This window comes from Colletotrichum aenigma, assembly GCF_013390185.1.
Source record: "Colletotrichum aenigma strain Cg56 chromosome Unknown KSG_Cg56_contig11, whole genome shotgun sequence".
In the NCBI taxonomy this organism is placed as follows: Eukaryota; Fungi; Ascomycota; class Sordariomycetes; order Glomerellales; family Glomerellaceae; genus Colletotrichum; species Colletotrichum aenigma.
The window spans coordinates 555604-576072 of NW_023500917.1; the positions used below are offsets into that span (position 1 = coordinate 555604).

The window sequence follows — 20469 nt, forward strand, 5'->3', positions numbered from 1 at the left end:
AGCTTCAAAGCTGCCGCCAACGTCACTACTCGGGCTACCAGGAATATCCTTATCCGGGAAGAAGATGCTGCTTAGAGAGATACGGGTGCCTTTGCTCTGTTTTTTTTTTTTTGATCCAAGTTAGAAGTCTTACGCACGTTCTTTTTGTCGCTTATACAATTCGAAGCCTTCCGGCCTTGCTGAGTTCCAAATCACGATATTCCTGCAAATCTCTTTAATTTCTGTTCCTGTTGATAACAATCTGCATACTTTATCCTGGTCTAACGTAAAATACATCAGCGCAATGTACTTGCCGACGAAGTAACATGGCATGCTGCACATTGAATAATCTTCTGAGACAATCATCTTGAAGGGTTTCTGCGTGTCCATCTTTGGAATTGGCATTGGACTAAATCCAAACCAGACGACAGTCTAGATGCCTCGGTTACGCGTGCTTTCGTCTGTCTATATTGGTAAATGCCGCAGGAACAGCGAGTGATGTGACCAGGGAGAAAGGACATCGGGGAACATCGAGTGGAATCTGCAAGAGTATCTGCATAATGCCAAAAAGTAGACATATCGCTCACATCACTTTGAATGGTGCAAAACGGACTTCTGGCTCACGCTGAAATCTCGTATGAAACCACGGGATGAACATCCAATGGTGTCTTTGGCTCAGAAAACACGGCTTCGAAGGTTTCACATCTCCTGCGGATGTGGGACCTCAGAATAGATCCACTGGGGAGCAGAGTATTACAAGTCCGTCAGCAAGGTCAATTAGCCAGGAAAATCCTCTTTGAAATCTTTCGGTTTAGGGATGTCTTCAAAGATCCTGTCTGAGCCGTGGGAATTACATGATCATCATGTTCGCCGAAGCTCTCTTGCCCACAAGGCCTCGTTTCCTAACTTAAAGCCGGTGCAGTGGCCAGCAAGCTCATGATCCAAACTCCAGTACTCAAATGGTATTCGGAAACATTGAGCTGGAAGATCAGGCTGTGGTTTTCTTCAGTTGCTTCTTCTGGAAGACGCCATCGATGGCTGGCAGAAGCGAAGCGACGTGATGGGTGTAAAGTGATTGAAAGGACAAGGAGTGCGTAGCCTGGAAGTCGATGGGCTGCAAACCTGTGTGGATTGACCACATCAGCCTTTCGTAATGTTCTTTGGTGAGGCCTTCAGGCCATTAGGTTGATCAGGCGCTGAGGCTTGGGGGATGAATCTTGCTCTCGTGGCGTGGTCTTGCAGAAGGGACTCGAATAAATTGAGTACAAGACAAGGAAAACGCTTCTGAAATATGGAGCCGGCCTAATACAATACAACCGTGTCAGTAAAGGCCGCGCAGAGTGGCGTTGCTTATTCAGGCGATGGAGAGTGACCGCATCCCAAAGATGGCAGCCATAGATCTTGACCCGGCTTTCCAGACACACTCGGTCAATGCAGAAGCGGGTCAACGATTCGCATTGGTGCTAGTCTGCAAAACCAATAACGATCACTCCTTCGGATCCTCTGGACGAAAGTCATTCGGTGCAACGAGGAGAATCTCGACCTGACGACCCCAATCTCAGCGGTCAAGGACCAGCGAGTGGTCGCGATTACGCTGCTTGAGGTCAAGTTCGATAACACAAGGATGTGCCTCTTCTTGGTTAGCTCTGTGCCGGGATGTCCAGGATTGTATCAATGTCCAACCCAGTGGAATGATCATCTCGTGGACGGCACTCTTGCTTCAGGAGGAAAGCTAAAAAACAGTTCATATTCATTCCCATAATATTGGATAGCCCATAGTATGTATTCCTACTTGGCCGTGAAATCAGTAAGGCAATTCGTCAAGGGCTTTCTTCGACTCCAGTAAGCGCTCAAACATGAATCTGTCGCTGTCAGATTGGTGAGCTTCTAAGACGCCTTTATACCACTCGGGTGGTATGAGAGCAACTTTGAACGAGCCAAGGTCTCTCCTTACAGCTGGTGGCAAAATTTCCACCAGAGTGTACTCCGTAACATAACGGCCCCAAATGCTGAAGTTCACGTGGTCAGTCAATATTGTTCTTCTGTAGCTGAATGACAGTTCTTACCTGTCCTCCTACTGAAGTTCTGGTGGTGACTGGAGGACGAAATTCAACACGCCAATACAACTGGGGTGATGGTAGGCTGATATACGCTAGGCGAGACGCACGTCAGCTATGCTGCTGCATAGACCTCTACTCGGAGAGATTTTACCTCGGACTCCGTTCTCGTATGATCGATGTCGTGTACATTTTGGGTGGTGTCGGTGCATTTTTTAGGGCGCAGCGCATAAAGGACATCAAACATCATCCAAGCATCTAGACCTTTCGCAACTATCCTGCCGACTGGTGACCGGACGTCTCCAGACTCAACAGCGGAGGCAATACCAAGCTCCTCAAAAAGATCTAGCAGTGCCGGGTCGTGAGCTGTTTTTCCGTTATGACTCGCGGCGTCGACATCAACCCTAAGTCCAAGAAGACGGCGGACACCTTCAGCGTTTCCTGACATAGCTGCAAAATGTAACGGTGTGTACCCGAATCGAGATTCCGCAGTATTTAGCAGGCTCTGGTCAGTGAAATGGGCCAACAGGATGTCAATTACCTTATTGGTATCCTCAAAAGAGTCTTTCGACTCGGGCTGGATCCCTAGCGATGCATAATTCAGACCGGGCATTTAAGCTTAACGATTTCACTTGCTGCTCTTTGGTGTATCAATCCACCTCTCCTACATAACGTGAAACACATTCATGTTTGAGTCTGGGAACATAACGGCGGGAGGGTCCAGCCGAAGAATGTACTCTACAGCGTCTCTTCGAGAACTTGTCTTTGCTATTCCTGCAACTAGAAATTGTCCCAAAAGCGTGCACTTCTGGCCTAACACTGAGAAAACGTGAATGGCTGTGTCATCAGTATGGTTGCGCCTGCATTTGCCCTATGGATTACATTGTAACACAATATGAGCGGATGTGCTATCAGCTCCTAACCTATGGAGAAAATTTGCAAGTTTATAGTTGTTTGCTAGCACTGCGAGGTCGAACGGATTGAAATGCGACCTTCTGGCTAGTGTGCTAGCTATTGCTGATACGTTAACCACGTCCGCTTGTTCGAAGCACAATATCTGAAGTGGAAGAGCAGGCCAGCTCTGTTGAGCTGCGATATGCAACAGATTTTGGCCACTAGCGGCTGCGAGTGTGTTGTCGAATTTGGTGCTAAGTCGTAAAAAATGCCTGGCTATGTCTAATTCCCCGATAACACCGAAGCGAACCATGGGTTCCATCAGGTCATGGGGTTAATTATCGACATAACCAATGCGCTTAATGAGATCATGTGCTCGAAAACACGCCATAGCCAAGATCCAGGCTTCTTGTGGCATCCCTTCAACCAGTCTTGAAAACACCTCGTAGAGTTGAAGATATTTGGCCACCCCTGAGACTACATGTGAATTGTGCAAGGTGTGATCTATCTACGCCCTGTGCTTCTGTACGTGGAGGGCTTCAGGCTCCTTTAAAATCTTAGAGAGAACGATGAGCTTGACTGTAAGTGCATCCTCCATCTGGTCGCGGGTATGGTCGTAAGTTGTATGAAGCGATGGGCTGATGGTCTCTTCAAATAGCCTAAATAGTTGCGTAACACTGGAGACTATGGCGGTTACCATAGGGATAAGATATTCTTTCCCCTCTATACTGGCGCCACTTTTGATGAGAAATCTGGCTGCTGTCTGAACAGAAGATGGGAGGAAATTGTTCTCTACGTTGAGTATGAAGGCGAGAGGCTGCTGGCCTAAGGCACCTGATGCTCGGATACAAGCACCATAATTTAACAGCATACAGCCAACGTTCTCGACTATGTCCTTATTAAACCTTCCGAGGAAGAATACCGGCGTGCGAAAAGTCTCGTTATGGGCATCCGGATTGGCTCCTACTTGTAACAGATATAGCGCGAGGTATGCGTGTCTGTATGCGCATGCCTGTAGTAGTTGCATCCTAAGGTCTAAAACATTGTCGGTTTGGATGTTGGTTATCGTGTTGTGTCTTATGGCGCTTTCGATCACGTTAAAGTCACCCACTCGATAGGCGTTGAGAGGGTGTGCAAAGCTGGTTTTGTTGAATAAATGGGAGGGAAAACAGGCCCTAAGCCTTGGCAATCGGCTTTTGTCGTTCTGAGGCAGTTAATTATTGAAGTGAGTTCTCAGGAAAGTGTGTTTCGAAAAGCGCTGCTGGAGACAGATTGAGGTGTTCGTGAAATGCATCCCTCACTGTCTCTAAAGCAAGACGAATAATCTGTTTCGCCTTGGAATCATCAGGCTTCGTTATAGATGAGCTCAGTACACCGTTCGCAACGGGAAGGAAATTCTCCAAGGCACTTTTCGATCCATTTGTGACGGCTTGGATCATGTATTGGCGAAATAACTCCACGTCTTGGGAAACTCCCCAGCCGTGCAGAAAGCACCATGAAGTCTGGAGGGCGGCCTGGGCAGAATCATTATCTGCTATCCGTCTTAGCTGTAGAAACAGGTCCCTTGTAAACAGCTCGTCTTTCAAAAGATGGCTAAATGTCGGATTAAGAAGCTAGAACCTTGTGAATTGGTTGACATAATATAACAGGCAAAGTGAAGGTTTCGCTCATGTTTGGGACTCCTGTTTCATCGTTGGCATATCTCGACATCCTGTCGTCTTGAGAGCTCTCTCTTTCAACAATTTCGAGCACTCTACACAGAGTATCTGTGTCTATCTTATCATATCCTAAATTACGCGCCCTAGAGGCTGCATCAAAACCTAGCGTGCAGTGTTTGGGTATCAAATCGCTTCGGCACAGAAACCTTGTATCTCGACGTAACTATAAAAGCTTATCTTGCTAATGGTATGATAGATTCTGCGAAAATGGGCTTCTCTAATTGAAGTTTAAAAGTCTGGGCAACGAATGCTTAGTGTACGTTCATGGATAGACAGACAGATGTACGTCTCTAAATCATCGTTATAGCTGTCCACGACCTGTCTAAGAAACTTGGCCATGACATTCATGTCTCTCAACCGTTCCGCTGGAAATGGCTTCAGTGTTGTTTCCATCAGTATGCGAATTATGGAGCCTTGAATCTCGGTGTAAGCGTAACTATTCCACTTCGTCTTGCCTGTTGTATCAACGTCTTTGAGATACTTTTCTTGCGCCTCGCCGTTCTCATACAAGATGGGAAGGTCAGATGGGTTATGAATTTGCTCAATGACGTGCTTAATAACGTTCTTAATTACGGTGTTTGGCTCTTGAAAGTCTTCTATTAAAGAGGTTGAATAATTGGACTCGCCACTAGAAATCACCCGGTAGTTTTTGTCGAACGAATTGTTGCCATCGAGGAATATCTTAGCTAAGAGGATCCTAAAAGAATAAATATTAGTTCTTATCAGCCCCTCTCTACTAAATTGTTCCTCTGATTCCGGGGCATTCCACGGAAAGTAGCGCGATGGAAGTGTCGTCTTGCTAGGTGGGATGTTGGAGAGAAGCACGCAGCTTCTAAGGTCGTAAGTTTGTGGGAAGTATTTGGAAGGTGTATTAATTTCCCCCTCTTGCACTGCGCAACAGAGAACGTTTCCCATTTTCACATCGCCATGTAAACCCCGGCATTACGAAGTGTAGCAAGTGCAGAAGCAAGCTGGGAAGCTAGACTCGTCTTTCTTTCCCAGCTAAGCACGAGTCTTGAACTCAAAATGTCGGTGAACTGGAGCCATTTTCGACCAGCAATCATGTGTCGACTTGGCTGTACCAGCTTGGCGCGTCACATGCCCCTGAACCATTCCTCGATATTGCCGCTGCTGCCTATCTCCAGAAGCAACACGGGATATTGGTGTATTTCCGCATGGCTGTTAGGCGACTCTTCAACATGAAACCCAATAATCCCCGGGAAGAAAGGAGACCTTTGGATGGCAGGATGAGAGAGAACCAACGCTTCTGTGACAAAAGACGTCAGGTAGTCGGTTGGATCTGGTGTTGCGAACTTGCTGCCAATGTTAACATGTTTGGAGGCGATGATCGTACCAGCTTCTATGGTGTCTGTGATGTTCGGTTGGAAGACCCGCGATGGTTTGGCGTGGCTCTTTAGGAAGAAAGGTTTTACTGAGATATTCTGGTCTTCAACAGTCAGGTCTTCCTCAAGTTTGCTCCCTCGTGCAACAAAGGTTCCCCCGCACCCAAACGGGCCAGCATCCCGATTGATCTGAAGAGACGATGTTCTGAAAACAGGTATCTTATGACGACCTATCATGCGAAAGAGTCCTGCGTATGTTTTGTGGATTCTGCGGTGGCTTGCGGATGCAACGGTGCCCCTTGGCGACGCGATCTTAGGGTGACTCCATTGAGATGCCGACCAGTTCTCTGACGAGCTGATTGATTGGTTGTACCGGCTGCTGGACGATGGCACAGCGCTCCCGGCCGACCTATACGGCAAGAACATGATTGTTCTGGACACCAGCTGGATGTCTATGAAGGGGGCGTTGTCTGTATGGTTTCGTAGCAGAAGGCCGCTGTCCAAAAGATTCAGCGCCCATGCGAGGGCTCCAAATTTCTACAGTTGCGACACATTATTATATTCCAAGTCAGCAATGTTATGCGTATGACAAGGGTCATCCCAATGTACAGTAGTTAAGTGATCCACGTGGGACCGACTAAGTCTCAGAAGTGTCATGCAGATGCGTCTCAATGCGCATGTCTCCCAGTAAGGCTGCTACAAAGCGCCTCCTGATGTACGGTGTATTTAAGAATACTTTCCCTGTCTAACATGTTTTGTCTCTTCCACAGCATACATCATTCCTCCAATAGTCGGATCAAGCCTTTTCTCATCTGCGTGTTGCATCCATTCTCAGATATTAAACTGCGAGTCTCTTTTTGCTGACATGAACACAGGATCTGGGTCTTCGTGGAAAAGGATCTCATAGAAATGGAGGCTGTGTCTCTAGCCATAGGGACATCAGGTCGCATTACTATCGTGGAGAAAGTATTTCAAATATCTCGCTTCTCACATGATACAAAGAGCTTTCCAGGCGACAGGGCCTCCCTAGCTATGCGGCTGGACCAAGAGACGGTCAAAGTCAATATTTTGTCCCTACAGGCCTGCACTCCTTGTCGAGATACAGAGTCTCTTGCAAGCTCCAGTGCTGATGAGCTTTGAAAGGTCTTTTCGACCACTGTTGCTCGTTGTATCGAAGGAATTCGACAGAACTTCGAGGATGCCTATGCAATTGTGAGCAGCTATATTCTATGTACACTGCTCGACGAACCTTCAGACGAACTTCGTAATCCACCAAAAGCAGAGCTATCCGATGTCAAACGTCGCCTTTCGAATGAGAAGCGTTTCGAATGGTTTAGATATAATGTTAGCACCCGAAAGAAATTCCTGGCTGTGTCTAAGCCATGAGGAATCTCGCACAAAGAGGAGCTAAAGGAAGCTATCCACAATCTCAAGTACTGGAACGATGAACTACTTTCACGTCTCAATCGACAAGACCTCGTTGGCATCAGACTACAGCATTCAACGCTCTTTATGGCCAGCCATAATGATGACGGACAAGCCCTTGGTACGCTGAGTGACGCAGTCACTACAAGCACAGATGAAATAATTACCTCGGCTCGGCTGGCACTACAAGTAATGGACCTACATAATACCAGACTTACAGCGCTTCACCCCTGGTACAAGTCGAATGTCATTTCGGACATAAGCCCCAGCCATCATGTCGACTGGCTTAATTGCGCCAGTCTTACACCGGAGCAAAGAGAAATCGCAGCCAGTCGCATCAATTCTCTCTGTCAGCTGCTTTCCAACCAGATGCCCCAAGGCTTACTTACTCCCAATCCTGTGGGTTACGTCTTCAACCCGAAAAAGGAGTCATTTGGGATATTCTCTGAGGCAGAAAATGCGGGTAAGACAATCACCAGTCTTCGAAGCATCCTAGGCTCAAGCAGATACCATCGAATTTCCTTGAAATGACGATACACTCTCGCGCGACGATTATGCCGCTCTTTTCTCGAACTCCATAAGTCGAGGTGGCTCCATAGAGGCTTCAACTCAAGCTGCGTCAACCTTTGGGCTATGAGTGAGCGCGAGATTTGCGACTTCGCGGCAATCACAGGGGTTCAATTTGCCGGACCAAAAGACGATGTATCCTGGGCAAATGCACAAACCCGGGACGGCCTGATCTGGTACCATCACCCCGAGATGCGATTAAATCACAAGATGGGCTCACGGAGCTACGTGCGATACACCTCGAGCCACGATATTTTCAGTCTTGGTATGGTTCTACTGGAGATTGGAGTATGGAAAAGGATCGTGAATGTGGAGCAATTGCCACATGCAGACTACTCTGTGGAAGCCATCCTGAAGGTGGGGGCGCAAAGACTTCCTCATCTTATGGGTTAACGATACGCGGAGATTGTGTACAGCTGTCTTCGGGGAATGGAACCGGCTACAGATCACGAAGATACCTGGGCGATCAGTAGGATGTTGTACAAAGTAGTTGAACCTATGAATGCTTGTCATTGTGCATAGGCCGCAAAACCTTTATTAGGCAACTTTGATTCCAGAATCCTAGAACAGGCTCCATATATACTGCTTCATCTAGACAGCAGCAGCATTATCTGAACCTCCCTGAAGATGATCGTTATATATCCAAGTTTCCCCTTGCAGTCAATCAGGAAGCATATAACCCCACCTGCTCCATTCATCAGTCCCATCATAGGAGCACGATTTCACGATGCCCATGTCAGATGGAAGTCTGCTACAGTGGACGATCACAGCAACAGCAAGCCACTTCTTTCATGGATGACATCAGAACATGCTTCAAATCATGACTCTCTGGCGTATCATCCTTGTCGGCGACATGTCTTTTCTGTTGGCCAACATGATCTTGCCGTCTCAACATGCGCAGGCGGTTGTGGACGAAAATCTGATCCGATCTTATATACGTACGGCCATGTGAAACATGGTGCTCAGGCTGTTGTTTCCCTCGTTATACTCATCTGAATCAGGCCTTACTGAGGGGGCGTTTGAGAGCAGATTGACGTCCGACCAATTGAGTACCTCTTTTCAACCACCCTGTCAAGCGATATTTTCCCAAAGATCGCTTCGTCATCTAGACGCGTCGTTGCCATCCTCGGGGACAAGGATCAACTTTCCAAGGGGGACTGGACGATTTTCCTTCTCTTGCTATAAGTATTCACTTTCAATTTAGATTCAAGGATAACGAAAAGTCCCGTCATAGCTTCTTCGTTAACCACATGGCGAACATCATCACCTTTCTGAAGAACCATGGTGTCATATTCTATTAGGATACATCTAGGCTCTATAATGCTAAATTAGAGAAGTAGGGGAGTGATTCATTTTGGGAGGCGACTGGCATTATTCAAATCCAGGAGGGGCTGAAGGAAGTCCGCCCGTCGTAATGAGAGCGACGGCACTGCCAAGCTGTCGGGGGAAAGACGTGGACGTCTTTTTTCCCTTCCAACTTTTTCTTCGCAGTTGGCCGCCTGGAGGCGCACTTTGTTAAATGCCATACGACTCTCACGGGGAAATATTCGAGGGCCAGGATGGCTCACAGAGAAACCTCTATAGCCACCTATAGGGTCCCGATGAATCAAGTGGCAATATTGATAGCTTGGCTTAGGGTGAAGTCCATGTCATCTGAACTTTGCTGTATGCTGCAGTTGCTTTTCTGGCGTTGAAGAGAAGTGATGTGCTGCTTGGCTTCGCCCTGCGCCCCGGCTCGAGAACCATGTGTTCCGGCGCCGGGCATTGGGTGGAACCGGGGCCGGGGCCGGCTGGGTGGGCCCTACTGCGCCAGTGACCCATCGCGGTGACCCAGCGAGTTGCGCACCATGTTAGGGGATGAAGGCACATTTAGCCCGGATCAATCCGCCAGCTCACGAAAATGCTGCAAAATCTCCCAATTAACTGAGATCGGCTTTTTCAAGTCTTATGCGAAACACAGGCTTTTGAACTTGTTCTGGTGTCGAGCACTGACTTTGCACTGTACGCCATAACACTGTACCGCAAAACCGAGGTGCGCATATTTTCGCGGAGAATTGAGCATATCTTGCGATGCTATAACGCCATAACATCAAATCAATTTGCGCAAAGTTGAGTTCTCCAGGAAGCATGAACGCGAGTGTTTCTATGTACGGCATGGGATGGCCTATAAACTGGATGATTGTTCTGGCTTGAACCACCAGCCCGCCGCGCCTCAACAGCCATTGGACAACACCAAAACGGCGCCTCACTGAAAACACCCTGGCTGTGGCAGTTATCCCCAACCATCATTTCTCAGATGCGACCAGTTTTTAACCGATTGAAATGCCAATGGATTCCTTCAGAGCACTTCAACAGATCTTCGGCTGACTCAGACAGTCGTGTTCTACTGCACGTCGTCATGGCCACTTTTGCTGGGCTTCAGGCAATGCGTCAAGCAGTGCACATGCTCCCCTCCCCACCGAAACCCCGTGCTTTGTGTCCGAACACGTCCTCCCCTTCCTGAACGGCTGCGACAACTTGTGACGATGAAGAAGGCGGCTCTCTCTGTTGCCTCATCCCCCAAAGAAATCAAAGCGGAGATTGAATGGAGGGGGCTTCTTCGCTCCTCCTGGGGTGGCTGCGGACTGCCGCACTCCCCTTTACACAAGAAATCATTGTGCATTGCCCAAACCACTGCAGAAGCACAATTTTCGGGCATTCCCAGTCACCCTTTTTCCGATGTCATACGACCACGTTTTTGCGAATAGCTCCATACGTACGATATGCCCCCAAATAAGAAATATGCTAGTGAAAGCAGCGAGATCAGGGCTGTGGAATGCCATACTTTTAGATCGCGTGCATCGGCCTAAGTGACGAAAGTTTAAATCCAAGTGTGTCGGAACAAGAATGATACTGTGCTACAGGCCTGGAATTGCTGATTTCAGCAATGCCTCTATCATCTGGGTGCATGCTGTACGCGTCTATTTACCCACTTTTGAAGTTGCAGCTGCCGGCCACGAGCGCTATCGGCACTGGAGGCTACGGCGCGGCTTTGCAGCTTTGCGGCCATCGGCAACGCGGGTGGGGCGTGCGCACCGGACGTGCCGGCCGGCTCCGGCGCGAATGGCGGGTTGCCTACTCCCTGCAGCATGCGCAAAACCTCTTGCGCATATGGCTACGCGTCAAGCTACCGGTCCGCACTCGGAATCCGCGGACGAGCAGTGGAAATTGTAGACAAAGGGGCCCTGCCGCGCACCACTTTCCGCAAGTTGAGCAAAGGTCACGAAGGGTCGTCCAGCCGGACGACGATCCAATATGACAACATCAGTTTCTGTGACTTTACCCCCCCTCGTCGAGCAAATGAACGCCAAATCGCCTCATTATACTACCATTCTGAGCAAAATGAAGAACAAAATGGATAAACATAGTGGTTGTTGCTGTTGTGTGTGTTGACAAATGTCAGAGTCACAGTATTGAGGCCGCAGTACCCTCCTGTCCTCGGTCCCTTCACATTGAAGCGTCGCCATTTTGTAGGCCTCCGGTCAAATGTGGATTTTCAACGACGAACAAGTCAATCTTAATCAGCTCTATCCATTGAGTTGATTAAAACTTTTGCTGAATGTGAACAGGCTGAGATGTGCAACCATCCGATACAACAGAGTCGATAACTTGAAGCGGCCTGCCTGACCGGAGGGCGATGACTGTATCGTATGCATTCGGTTGTGCGCGGTGTGACGAGACGTGAAATATAGCATAATGTGCGTAAATTTACTCGCTCGACTAAATCATCGTTGTTTTGTAGTTGGTGAACGATTTAGTGGATGATCAAGATCAGCCGAAAGACAGGAGTCGACAATCAATACAAATTCAGCATCGCTCTGTACTTCCAGCATGATGTCTTCCCTGTGCTTATGAAAATATCTCTCCGCTCTTTGTGTCCTTCACCTTCCCATTGCGTGAATGTGCAGGAACGACTAATTGAAGTGAGAGGTGTCGATCTGCTTATAGGTATCAAGTATCAAACCTCAGAGTTGGATCATGGCGCAGAACAAACGCTGGCGGCATGACTAACACGAGCAAGTCGAGCGAAGGCGCCCGACATCAACTTCTGATGCCCATTCTTACGACTTTACGCATCAGTGATGTCGGTCTGCTTGACGAATGCTTGGTGCCGTGTTGCCCTGCAAAGGGTTACCACTTTGCAGTGGCATCAAGGGGGCTCGCCACCGCCGTGTCGCACATCCACCCGAACGGCAGGCTGATGCGTATGGGAGCGAACCTGCTCGGCCTCGTGATGCCACGCGTCCCGTACGGCAGAACCCTGACGATCACAGTGGAACGAACCTTGACGGGCCAGATGATCATGCAGAGTTATCTCGGGCTGGCTGCGCCGGGTTTTCGCCGTGGCGCCGCCCTTCGTCGTCGTGGTTCTCGGGGTAGACTCGATCCGGCGATCAATCCGCAGTAGGTCTGGTGTTTGAATCTCTACTTGTTGTGATGTTTAATAGAATATGCAGCCGTCCTTATCCATCCAGACTCTGTCGCCTACAACCTGAATGCGTAGGACGTAGTTGCAAACAGGTGTTAAAGGGCAATGTTGATGCAGTGCTACTACCACAAGCTTGACAATCCGTTTCACGACATCGCTCTATCAGCCATTAGCCGTCGTTTGTCTTGTAGAAGTTCTACACACGGCGAACAAAATCTTTGGCTGGATCAGGCACATGTCTTCATCCAAGCTTTATTTTGTTCCTCCTTTCAGTGTTCAGATGTCTTCTCCAAGCGTGGCCACTGTAAGGCCTTTTACAAATAGCTGTTGAAACTTACAGGCGTCCCGTTCACTTGCAAACCGAAGAATCTCAACGTACTGTTATATTAGCCGGACCAATTGTCATTCTCCGGTTAATGCTGTTCAATCTTGATCACCACACCGGGCTTGGGCTTGATGCTGTTAAAGGCTTGCTGGTAGACACGACCGCAAAACTAAAACCTCCAGGAGCCCTCAACCCTCAGATTGAGAAGGGTATTGAGGTGTGCAGCGTCCTCGGGTCGGAGTCCTTTGTCCACGCTCGATTGGTGACTCTGCTGCCGCGCAGCAGCTCCACAACGCGGTATGTCCGGAAGTTGGAATTGCAGCTCTCTGAGCCTGATAGTAGGTCCTCGTCAAGTGCCCAGTCGTCTAAAAGGACAGTTGGCTCGGACGTTGTCTACAGAGTCCCTCGCAGTTTGCCTTCGCAGAGCTACACGGGAAGTCTGGCCGGCACACCGCTATGATGTTCCTCTGCGTAGCTGGCTGTTGCTGAACGAAAAGCTTGAATCCCAAAGCGCGTCTTTTGGCGAGCCCGCCAAGGCAACCGAGTCAAAAGTCAGCCTCGTGTACTTCATCGTCAGCATGATGGGGTTGCACCGGGTCGGGCGCTGGTGTGCAACGTCTTGAGACAAAGGTTCAGTAAGACCCCAAAGGTAGAAGCGCCCGCCGAGCGTGAGGAAGAGGAGTGATTTACATTTTGTTCGCTGACAGTCGGCGACAAACCAAAGTGCGAAGTTCCCTCGGTCTTTAGAAATGTGTCCAGACGGCCAAATTCACGGTGCACGCGTCGTTGCTCTTCGATTCCAAGACCAAGTCGTTCGCAAAAAAAATAATTCGTCGTCAACTAAGCCCCGGAAGATATTTGATGTGCTGTTCTCGCGGCTATGGGAGCTAAACCATTCGGTGACCGCATCGATTCTGGCGGAGATTCAGCAAAGTGAACATTTTTGTGGACAATGTATTAGAACCAGTCCAAGCTACAAATCAGATCTCGTAGAAGATGCGTACTAGTGGCCACCATGTAACTGCTGGCCTTCTTTCGGGGTGATATCGCGTCTTTTAGATGTCCTGCCAACGTGATTCAGAATCTGCTCATCAATCAAATTCTTACTCAGGCCCATCAATGTCGTGTCGGGATTATTTTCGAGACCCGAAACAGGCTTCATTTTCTATTCTCTTGCATTTCTCGTGAAGCGCCCTTTCTGCGGTTATTATCAGCCCAGACCTGGAAAATCGAAACAACATAGCAGAAGCGCTGAGGCTTCGACTAGTTGGTTTGCAACCCATTATTCCTACCTATTTGACAATTCAACCTTTAAAAACAACCCGAACTTTGTGAATAATTCGATCTGTCCAGGTAACACGCCTAAACTGACAGAGACGATGCTATGTTTTTCAACGGTGACTAAGAGATGAAGGCACCAGCGTGCGATTCTTCATTATTGCACGTCGACTTCTTAACACCATTTCTAATCCTGTCCGCCTCTCTCATCCGCCACGTTAAGGGGCATGTCCAGATGTTCAAAACAATTGTGAGGTGCTATGTCTACTGAAAGAGTCTATCCGATCAAAGAACTGTGTCAGGAGCCAGCGCGGTGTTTGTCGGTCGCCAGACAACACCGCGCTGGCTCCCCTCCACCTCCAACCACATTAGCCAACTATCGTCAACTCAAACAACCCAGTTCCCGCACAGCTGTCTAAAGCTCTGGCCAGCCTCAACCTGGGCTTCGTTCTTCTTCGTAATCTTTTCTCTAATCATCCGAAGCTTCCTGTCGCTATTGGACTCCACAGCCCAACCCCATGTTGGCCATTTCCAGCCCGATCCTTTGTCGCCGACATCTTTGTTCCTGGCCGCAACAGCAGAGGCGCGGTTCTCCTCATCGAGAACGGCGACGTGAACGAGGGCGAAATAGATATCAGCGTCGTATCTGTCCCTCTGTGCCTGGCTCTGCAGCAGAAACAACACGACGCGGTCCGCGAGGGCCAGCTTGTCGAGTTGAACCCGGTAGTGCTCGGGGCAGAGGCTAGGAGCCGCCGCGCACGTGTTGGTAGCAGCCTTGCTCTCTCTCTGTGTCTTTTGAAGCGCCTGCACTATGTCCGACTTGCTGGCATCTGGGGAGACATCCAGAAACTCGTACATTGTCATGTGTCTGTTGTAAACCATGTACATGTCCTTTTGCAGGTTGCATCCAGCCTCTGCAGACATTGTAAGCATGTATCATCTCGACCCGCTACCGAAGCACGCATTACTTACCGAGCGTTTCATCGTATGGGGAGACAATCTTGGGGAGGAGACTGCTCATGGCTGCTTGAGTCGGCGAGGAGCTCCAGTAGACGAGACCTACAAGACAAACCAGGATGGCAGTGACGTACGTGTAGTTGATCGGCATTTCGCATTCGTTTGTTGGTGAAGTTGCGGAACAATGGGGGAGAAAGTTCAAGGACCTGTCAGCCACGGGTGTTTGTAGAAAAGGCCATGACTGCTGTCAACCACAAAAATAAAATAAAGAACGCGACAAGTTTGGGACTGCCTTTCACACGAAGTAGAGGTAGAGAAGGGAACTTTTTGCCGCACTGGTCCCGAAACGACATCCAACCTTTTGTAAAAACCGCCTCTGCTGTCATTTGAATATCTGACATCTGAGTCTATCTGGGTCCTAACCAACGAAGAAACTAAAAGAGTGAGTGCCTGCCCTACCCGCCTCGCAATCTACAAGTTGTACTGGGCCGCAAAGTGACCTGCAATCTGGCCCTTGACATCCCGGGCCATCTTCACCACGTCGTTCCGCACGAGCCTTTCAGATTCCGCATGCTCGTCGCCATCCTTGACAAGCGTGTCTTCCTTGGCGGCCATGGAAATGACCAGGCTGTCCAACCCCTTCGACAGTCTCCAGCCAACCTTCTGCAGGAGGTCCACATCCTCGCCGGCCTTGGACATGAGGGCATCAATCTCGATGAGCCAAGTCTCTATGATCTTGCAAAAGGCATACATGGAATCCGACGCATGGCTCAGAGACACACCATCGCTGACCGCGTCAACCCCCGTTGTCTCCCTTATCTGCTGCCTCGATTGAAGGTAATTCCCCGCGCCGCATGACACGGACCGGCTTTCGCTCATGTGGCCGTGTATATCTTGCAGGTCCCTTAGGATCAAGGTGATGATGTCAACCTGCCGCTCCACGGCCCTGCGGAGCCTGCCGACACTCTGATGCACCTTGACAGACCGCGGTCGGGTCTTCCCGGGTTCGGCGCGGCGGAAACACCGTCGCACCTTGAGCGAGATCGCGCCCGGCGTCGTCGCGGAATCCTCCTCGAGGCTGTCGCAGGCCACCTGCTCATCCGCCTTGTCCCACATGTCGGCGAGGGCAGCCAGCTGGTCCGACTCCCACGAGACCTTGAAGAAGAAGCCCGCCATCTCCGCCTCCCATGTGCGCTTCGTGTTCACCCACTGATTTTGGGCAGAGTTCCAAGAGCCCGAGACCTTCTGAACTTCGAAGGTGAGCATGGGCTTTTCCTGCCCAAACAGCTCGTCGGACAACGTGTCGATGAGGAACGTGGCGTGGCTCGTGGACACCTCGAAGCTCACCCTGGTGCCGGAGACCACTACCCCAAGGGCCATGGGCACCTGGAGCACTCGCGTCGAGTTGTCCATGAGACGCATGCCCGGCGCGCTGTTCGTGTTGGGAGCGGAGGAGGGAGAAGAGGAGAGGAAACTAGGCAGGGACCGGAGCGTCGGGAGCGCCGGGAGCCCAGAGAAGGCCCAGGTGGCGGCGGCGGAGCTAACTGCCAGTAACCACGACACGTTTTCGACGATGAAAAAGATGATGGGGCCCAGCTTTTGGAAGAACCAGGCGACAAGTGCGAGAGCGGAAAGGACGATACCGCCGTAACATATCCACGGACCCCAGACGTAGATGGTGACACAAATCTTCCACGGACCCGAGACGCAGACGCTCACACAAATCTTCCATAGGCCAGCCAGCAAAGACGCAGTGCTTGGAGGTGACGGCGGCGAGAGGACTGTACTATTCGGTTTCTGCTGGGGCTCTCTGGCTCCGGCTCTGGCTCCGGCTCTGGCTCTGGCTCTGGGACTTTTCGCGCTGGAGCGGGGGCTCGAAACTGTGGCTTTCTCGGCGGCGCCTTGTTCTGAGATGTATCGCTGGGCCGGCCCAACGGTCTGCAATTAAGACTTTCGTAGAAGCTCTCCATGGCAAGGAAAATATGTGGCAGATGAGATCGGCAGAGGTTAGCTGACTGACCAGGCGAGGAATGATGATGGTGCCCATTCTCCTCGTCCACATCGAAGCATCTCGCATCAGTCTTTTTGTACCCCTCGACGGGCAGCAGACAATAGTATTGACTCGTTTCGGCGCGGGAAGCCGTTGATGAGCGATGAGACGAGCTGCTTGTGGCCTCGCCTCGTTTGGCCGGTTTCGACCTTGAATCCTGATGAAAGCTTGTGGTCGGCGTTTCAAGCTCCCATGACCATGTCAAAAGAGAGAGAAAGAGGGCTGAAGTATCGCTTCCTAATCTATGAGCAGTCACATCGGCCATCGGCCGCCGGTCGTCAACGTTACAAATTGATAGGCATGTGCGCTTGGACGTTTTGCCGCTGCGATGTGAGCCACCATGGTCTTGGTGCAAGATACGGCCATCGAACAAGACAGGTGCCGTCGCAACAAGGGGTTCGTCAGTGCTAGACCATCCCAGACAAGGCGGCACACCAACAAGGTTCATGTGACGTTCGCTTTTGGCCGTGTTTTCCTGTTGCCAACCTGTCAGCTCGCGGGATCCAATGATGGTCTACGGAGATTGGCCCAGAATGAACGGACCAGCTGTTGTCCTGGGTGTTTGGATGGACTGTTCAAACGGATCCCGAGAATGCTGGAAGTATCCGATCCTCAAGCGTTCTGAGATTCTCAATCCTCCCATGTGGTGATATTAGACCAAGCCTTCCCCACCTTTGAGTTACTGGAGGGCTGTGACGAAAGCAACCAAGCTATATACAGGCTTATCCATTGCCGACATGTGTCCAACAAACTCCGATGAGGTATGTTTCTAAGCCCCTGCCTCCGCCCCCGGAATTACAGCCTTAAACTCACATTGTGGAACAGACGCTCTGCGGCAAGCCCGTTGATTCGTATCAAGATGGAATGAAGGTGTACTTTTGTCGAGCAACCAAGGGCCGCATCGTGTGGGCGTTGGCAACGGCCCGGCTCAGCCTGAGCGAGCTGAGCCAGCTCCTGCGACCGGTGACGATGTGGTTCACGGCGGGCCAGGGCGAAGTCTCCGATCTCAAGGAGGTCCTGACGTTCTTCGGTACTCTGCGACGCCTCTGCCACCTCTCGCACGAGCGCCTCGACATGTTCATTCCAGCCTGGATCAAGATGGTCATCAGGCTGGCGGAGACGATGGACAAGTGCGCCCGCTTTCGCGGGTCTCGCGACGGCATGATCCCCCCAGAGGACGAGGTTCTGACGGAGTGGGAGGCACATCCCGAGCCCGCCTACGTCTGGCTCAAATTCGTCGACAGGGAGCGAAAGCAGGCCAAGAAGGCCGCAAAAGATGCTGGCGAGTACGATGCCGGCAACCACGAGAACGCATATCGATGGATGCGCCCGCAATCGGCTGTCCAACAACAGCAAGTGCCGCGAGACGCCCCGGCACAGCAGCGGGAGCCGCAGCGACAGGTGGCCGTCTCAGTGGTGTCGACGATTGCCACGGACTGTCTGCCTGAACCACAAAAGCAGCTGCGCATCGAAAGAATCGTCAATTTGGCCAAGAACGAGGTCAAGGGCAGGAACATCAACGGCGAAGAGGCGCAGAGGGAGGCAGAGATTCAGATCATCCGAGCCATGAGCCCGAGCATCGGGCGCTGGATGGACAAGATGGAGGCCAAGAGGCCGTGGCACGAGGCCATGAAAGCACTTGAAGAGGCGCGAAACTCGGGAGGTTTGGAGGCATCTCCGCAGGAGTTAGCACGTCTGAAAGCTCAGGTTGATGAGACCCACGCCGTGTACCAAGCCTTCAAGGCGGGCGCGCGTGGAGAAGGACAATCGTGATGTGTTTGTTTGTTTGTCGTCGTTTGGGAGGATGGTACGGATTAGAGGGTAAACTGTTTAGTGCAATGTATTGAGTGAGAATTGGATCTTATGCATGTAGAAAGACTTACCTGTTTACATACATACCCACCTGCTCCACTGTCATGCATCGAGCCAGCTTAAACTCGATGCGAGTCAAGTCAAGTCATCCAATGTCTAGCGCACGCGGAATGGCTTCGCCGTCCCCACCTCCACCACGACGCAGATCTGCAACTACCACGGCGCCGGCGACTCGCGCTCTCCTCCGTCCGTCATCATCGACGCCATCCTCACCATCACCGCTTCACGGTGTTGCTGAAGGGCAGCAGCGCCGATTCTCCTCTGCACACCAAGCTGGCCTGCATCACAACCACGATGGCGACACTCTCGCCGCCGAACAAAGCGAAAGCGAAGCGCACCCCCTCGACCAGTTCACCACCCTCGCCTTGTCGCTGAGCACCACCCCCGACCTCCCACAACCTCGCGATCTGCTCCTGTGCTTCCACGACGGATACTCTCCCTTGCCAGAGACAACGATCCATGTCACCCGCGACAGCGTCTACCGAACCCGCTATCCACATCCCAGCATCCCCGCGCGTCCCTGGGGCGCCGTCCGTCTCGATACATCCATTCGACTGTATCACCATGGCTGCCCACCGGACTCCGACCATGCGGACGACGAAGACGGCGGGGACGGCTGCAACAAAGACCGACACAAGCTAGACAACTCCTCCAACACGGCGCCACACGGCACACCCACCAATGTGCGCGAGACGCAGACGGGCAGCTGCATTCAGGTACACAGTGCAGTGCACACAATCATAATACTGAATTCAGAAAACCAAAGACCAAAATGCAAGTGACAGTCCATGCCTGCTGTTCTAAATGAAGCCGAACCAGTTGACATGTGCACACATCCAAACCAGAGTGCAGGTTGAACTTCGGACGCGGTGTGGCGCAGTGTGGCTGTTCGGACGCAGTGTGGCTTCGGACGCAGCAATTTGGCTGCGTCCGAAGAAGTCTCCACTCTGAGGAGTCCATCCAATCACGCCACGGCGACTAAGGTAAGGTACTCCATGGCTGCAATCCAAGCCACTGTCGCGCGCGCTGCAAGCTACCTTACCTACTTACCTTAGTCAGGGTATCTGTTGTATGCTGGCTGGCTAACAGCTAGGTGGTGGCGTGAAGTTTCTGAGTAAGAGTTTGAAAACTCCCCCGACAGTATGAGCTTTTAGACAGTCGGAGCTTTCTGAATGTCCCGATGTACAGCGGGAACACCGGGACATTGGTTGTGGGCAGACAACCACAGGTCGGGTCGAGTTTCTTGCTTGGCCCGCTGAGCCCGTTTTCTAAGGGGAAATCTGACGGATGGGCGCTGTACGCAGTCACCTGGCCACTAAATTTACAGCGGACCTCGCTCGAGAGGTGCCAGGCACAACAAGTGGTGCGGATTGCACAGCTTCAATTTCATCAAAACTCCATGCATGCCGCTGCTCATGACCAAAGAACGCACATAGGTTACCACCTCTCAGGGCTGAAAACACAATGTTCATACTTGCCGCAGCAGCTCCATCTGCTTGCGCATCAGAATGGTGCCGAGCAGGCTGGCATCCCGCA

General features: G+C 50.9%; 1 protein-coding gene across 1 annotated transcript; it reads right to left on the bottom strand.

Annotated features, from left to right (window-relative positions):
- Positions 1–14441: 14441 nt before the first annotated feature.
- On the bottom strand, positions 14442–15162 carry CGCA056_v014971 (uncharacterized protein; the record flags this gene model as incomplete). The annotated part of the gene is made up of 2 exons (XM_037330213.1): positions 14442–14968; positions 15027–15162. The coding sequence occupies 2 exons, from the start codon at positions 15160–15162 to the stop codon at positions 14442–14444; spliced, it is 663 nt and encodes a 220-aa protein (XP_037171412.1).
- Between the last annotated feature and the right edge of the window lie 5307 nt (positions 15163–20469).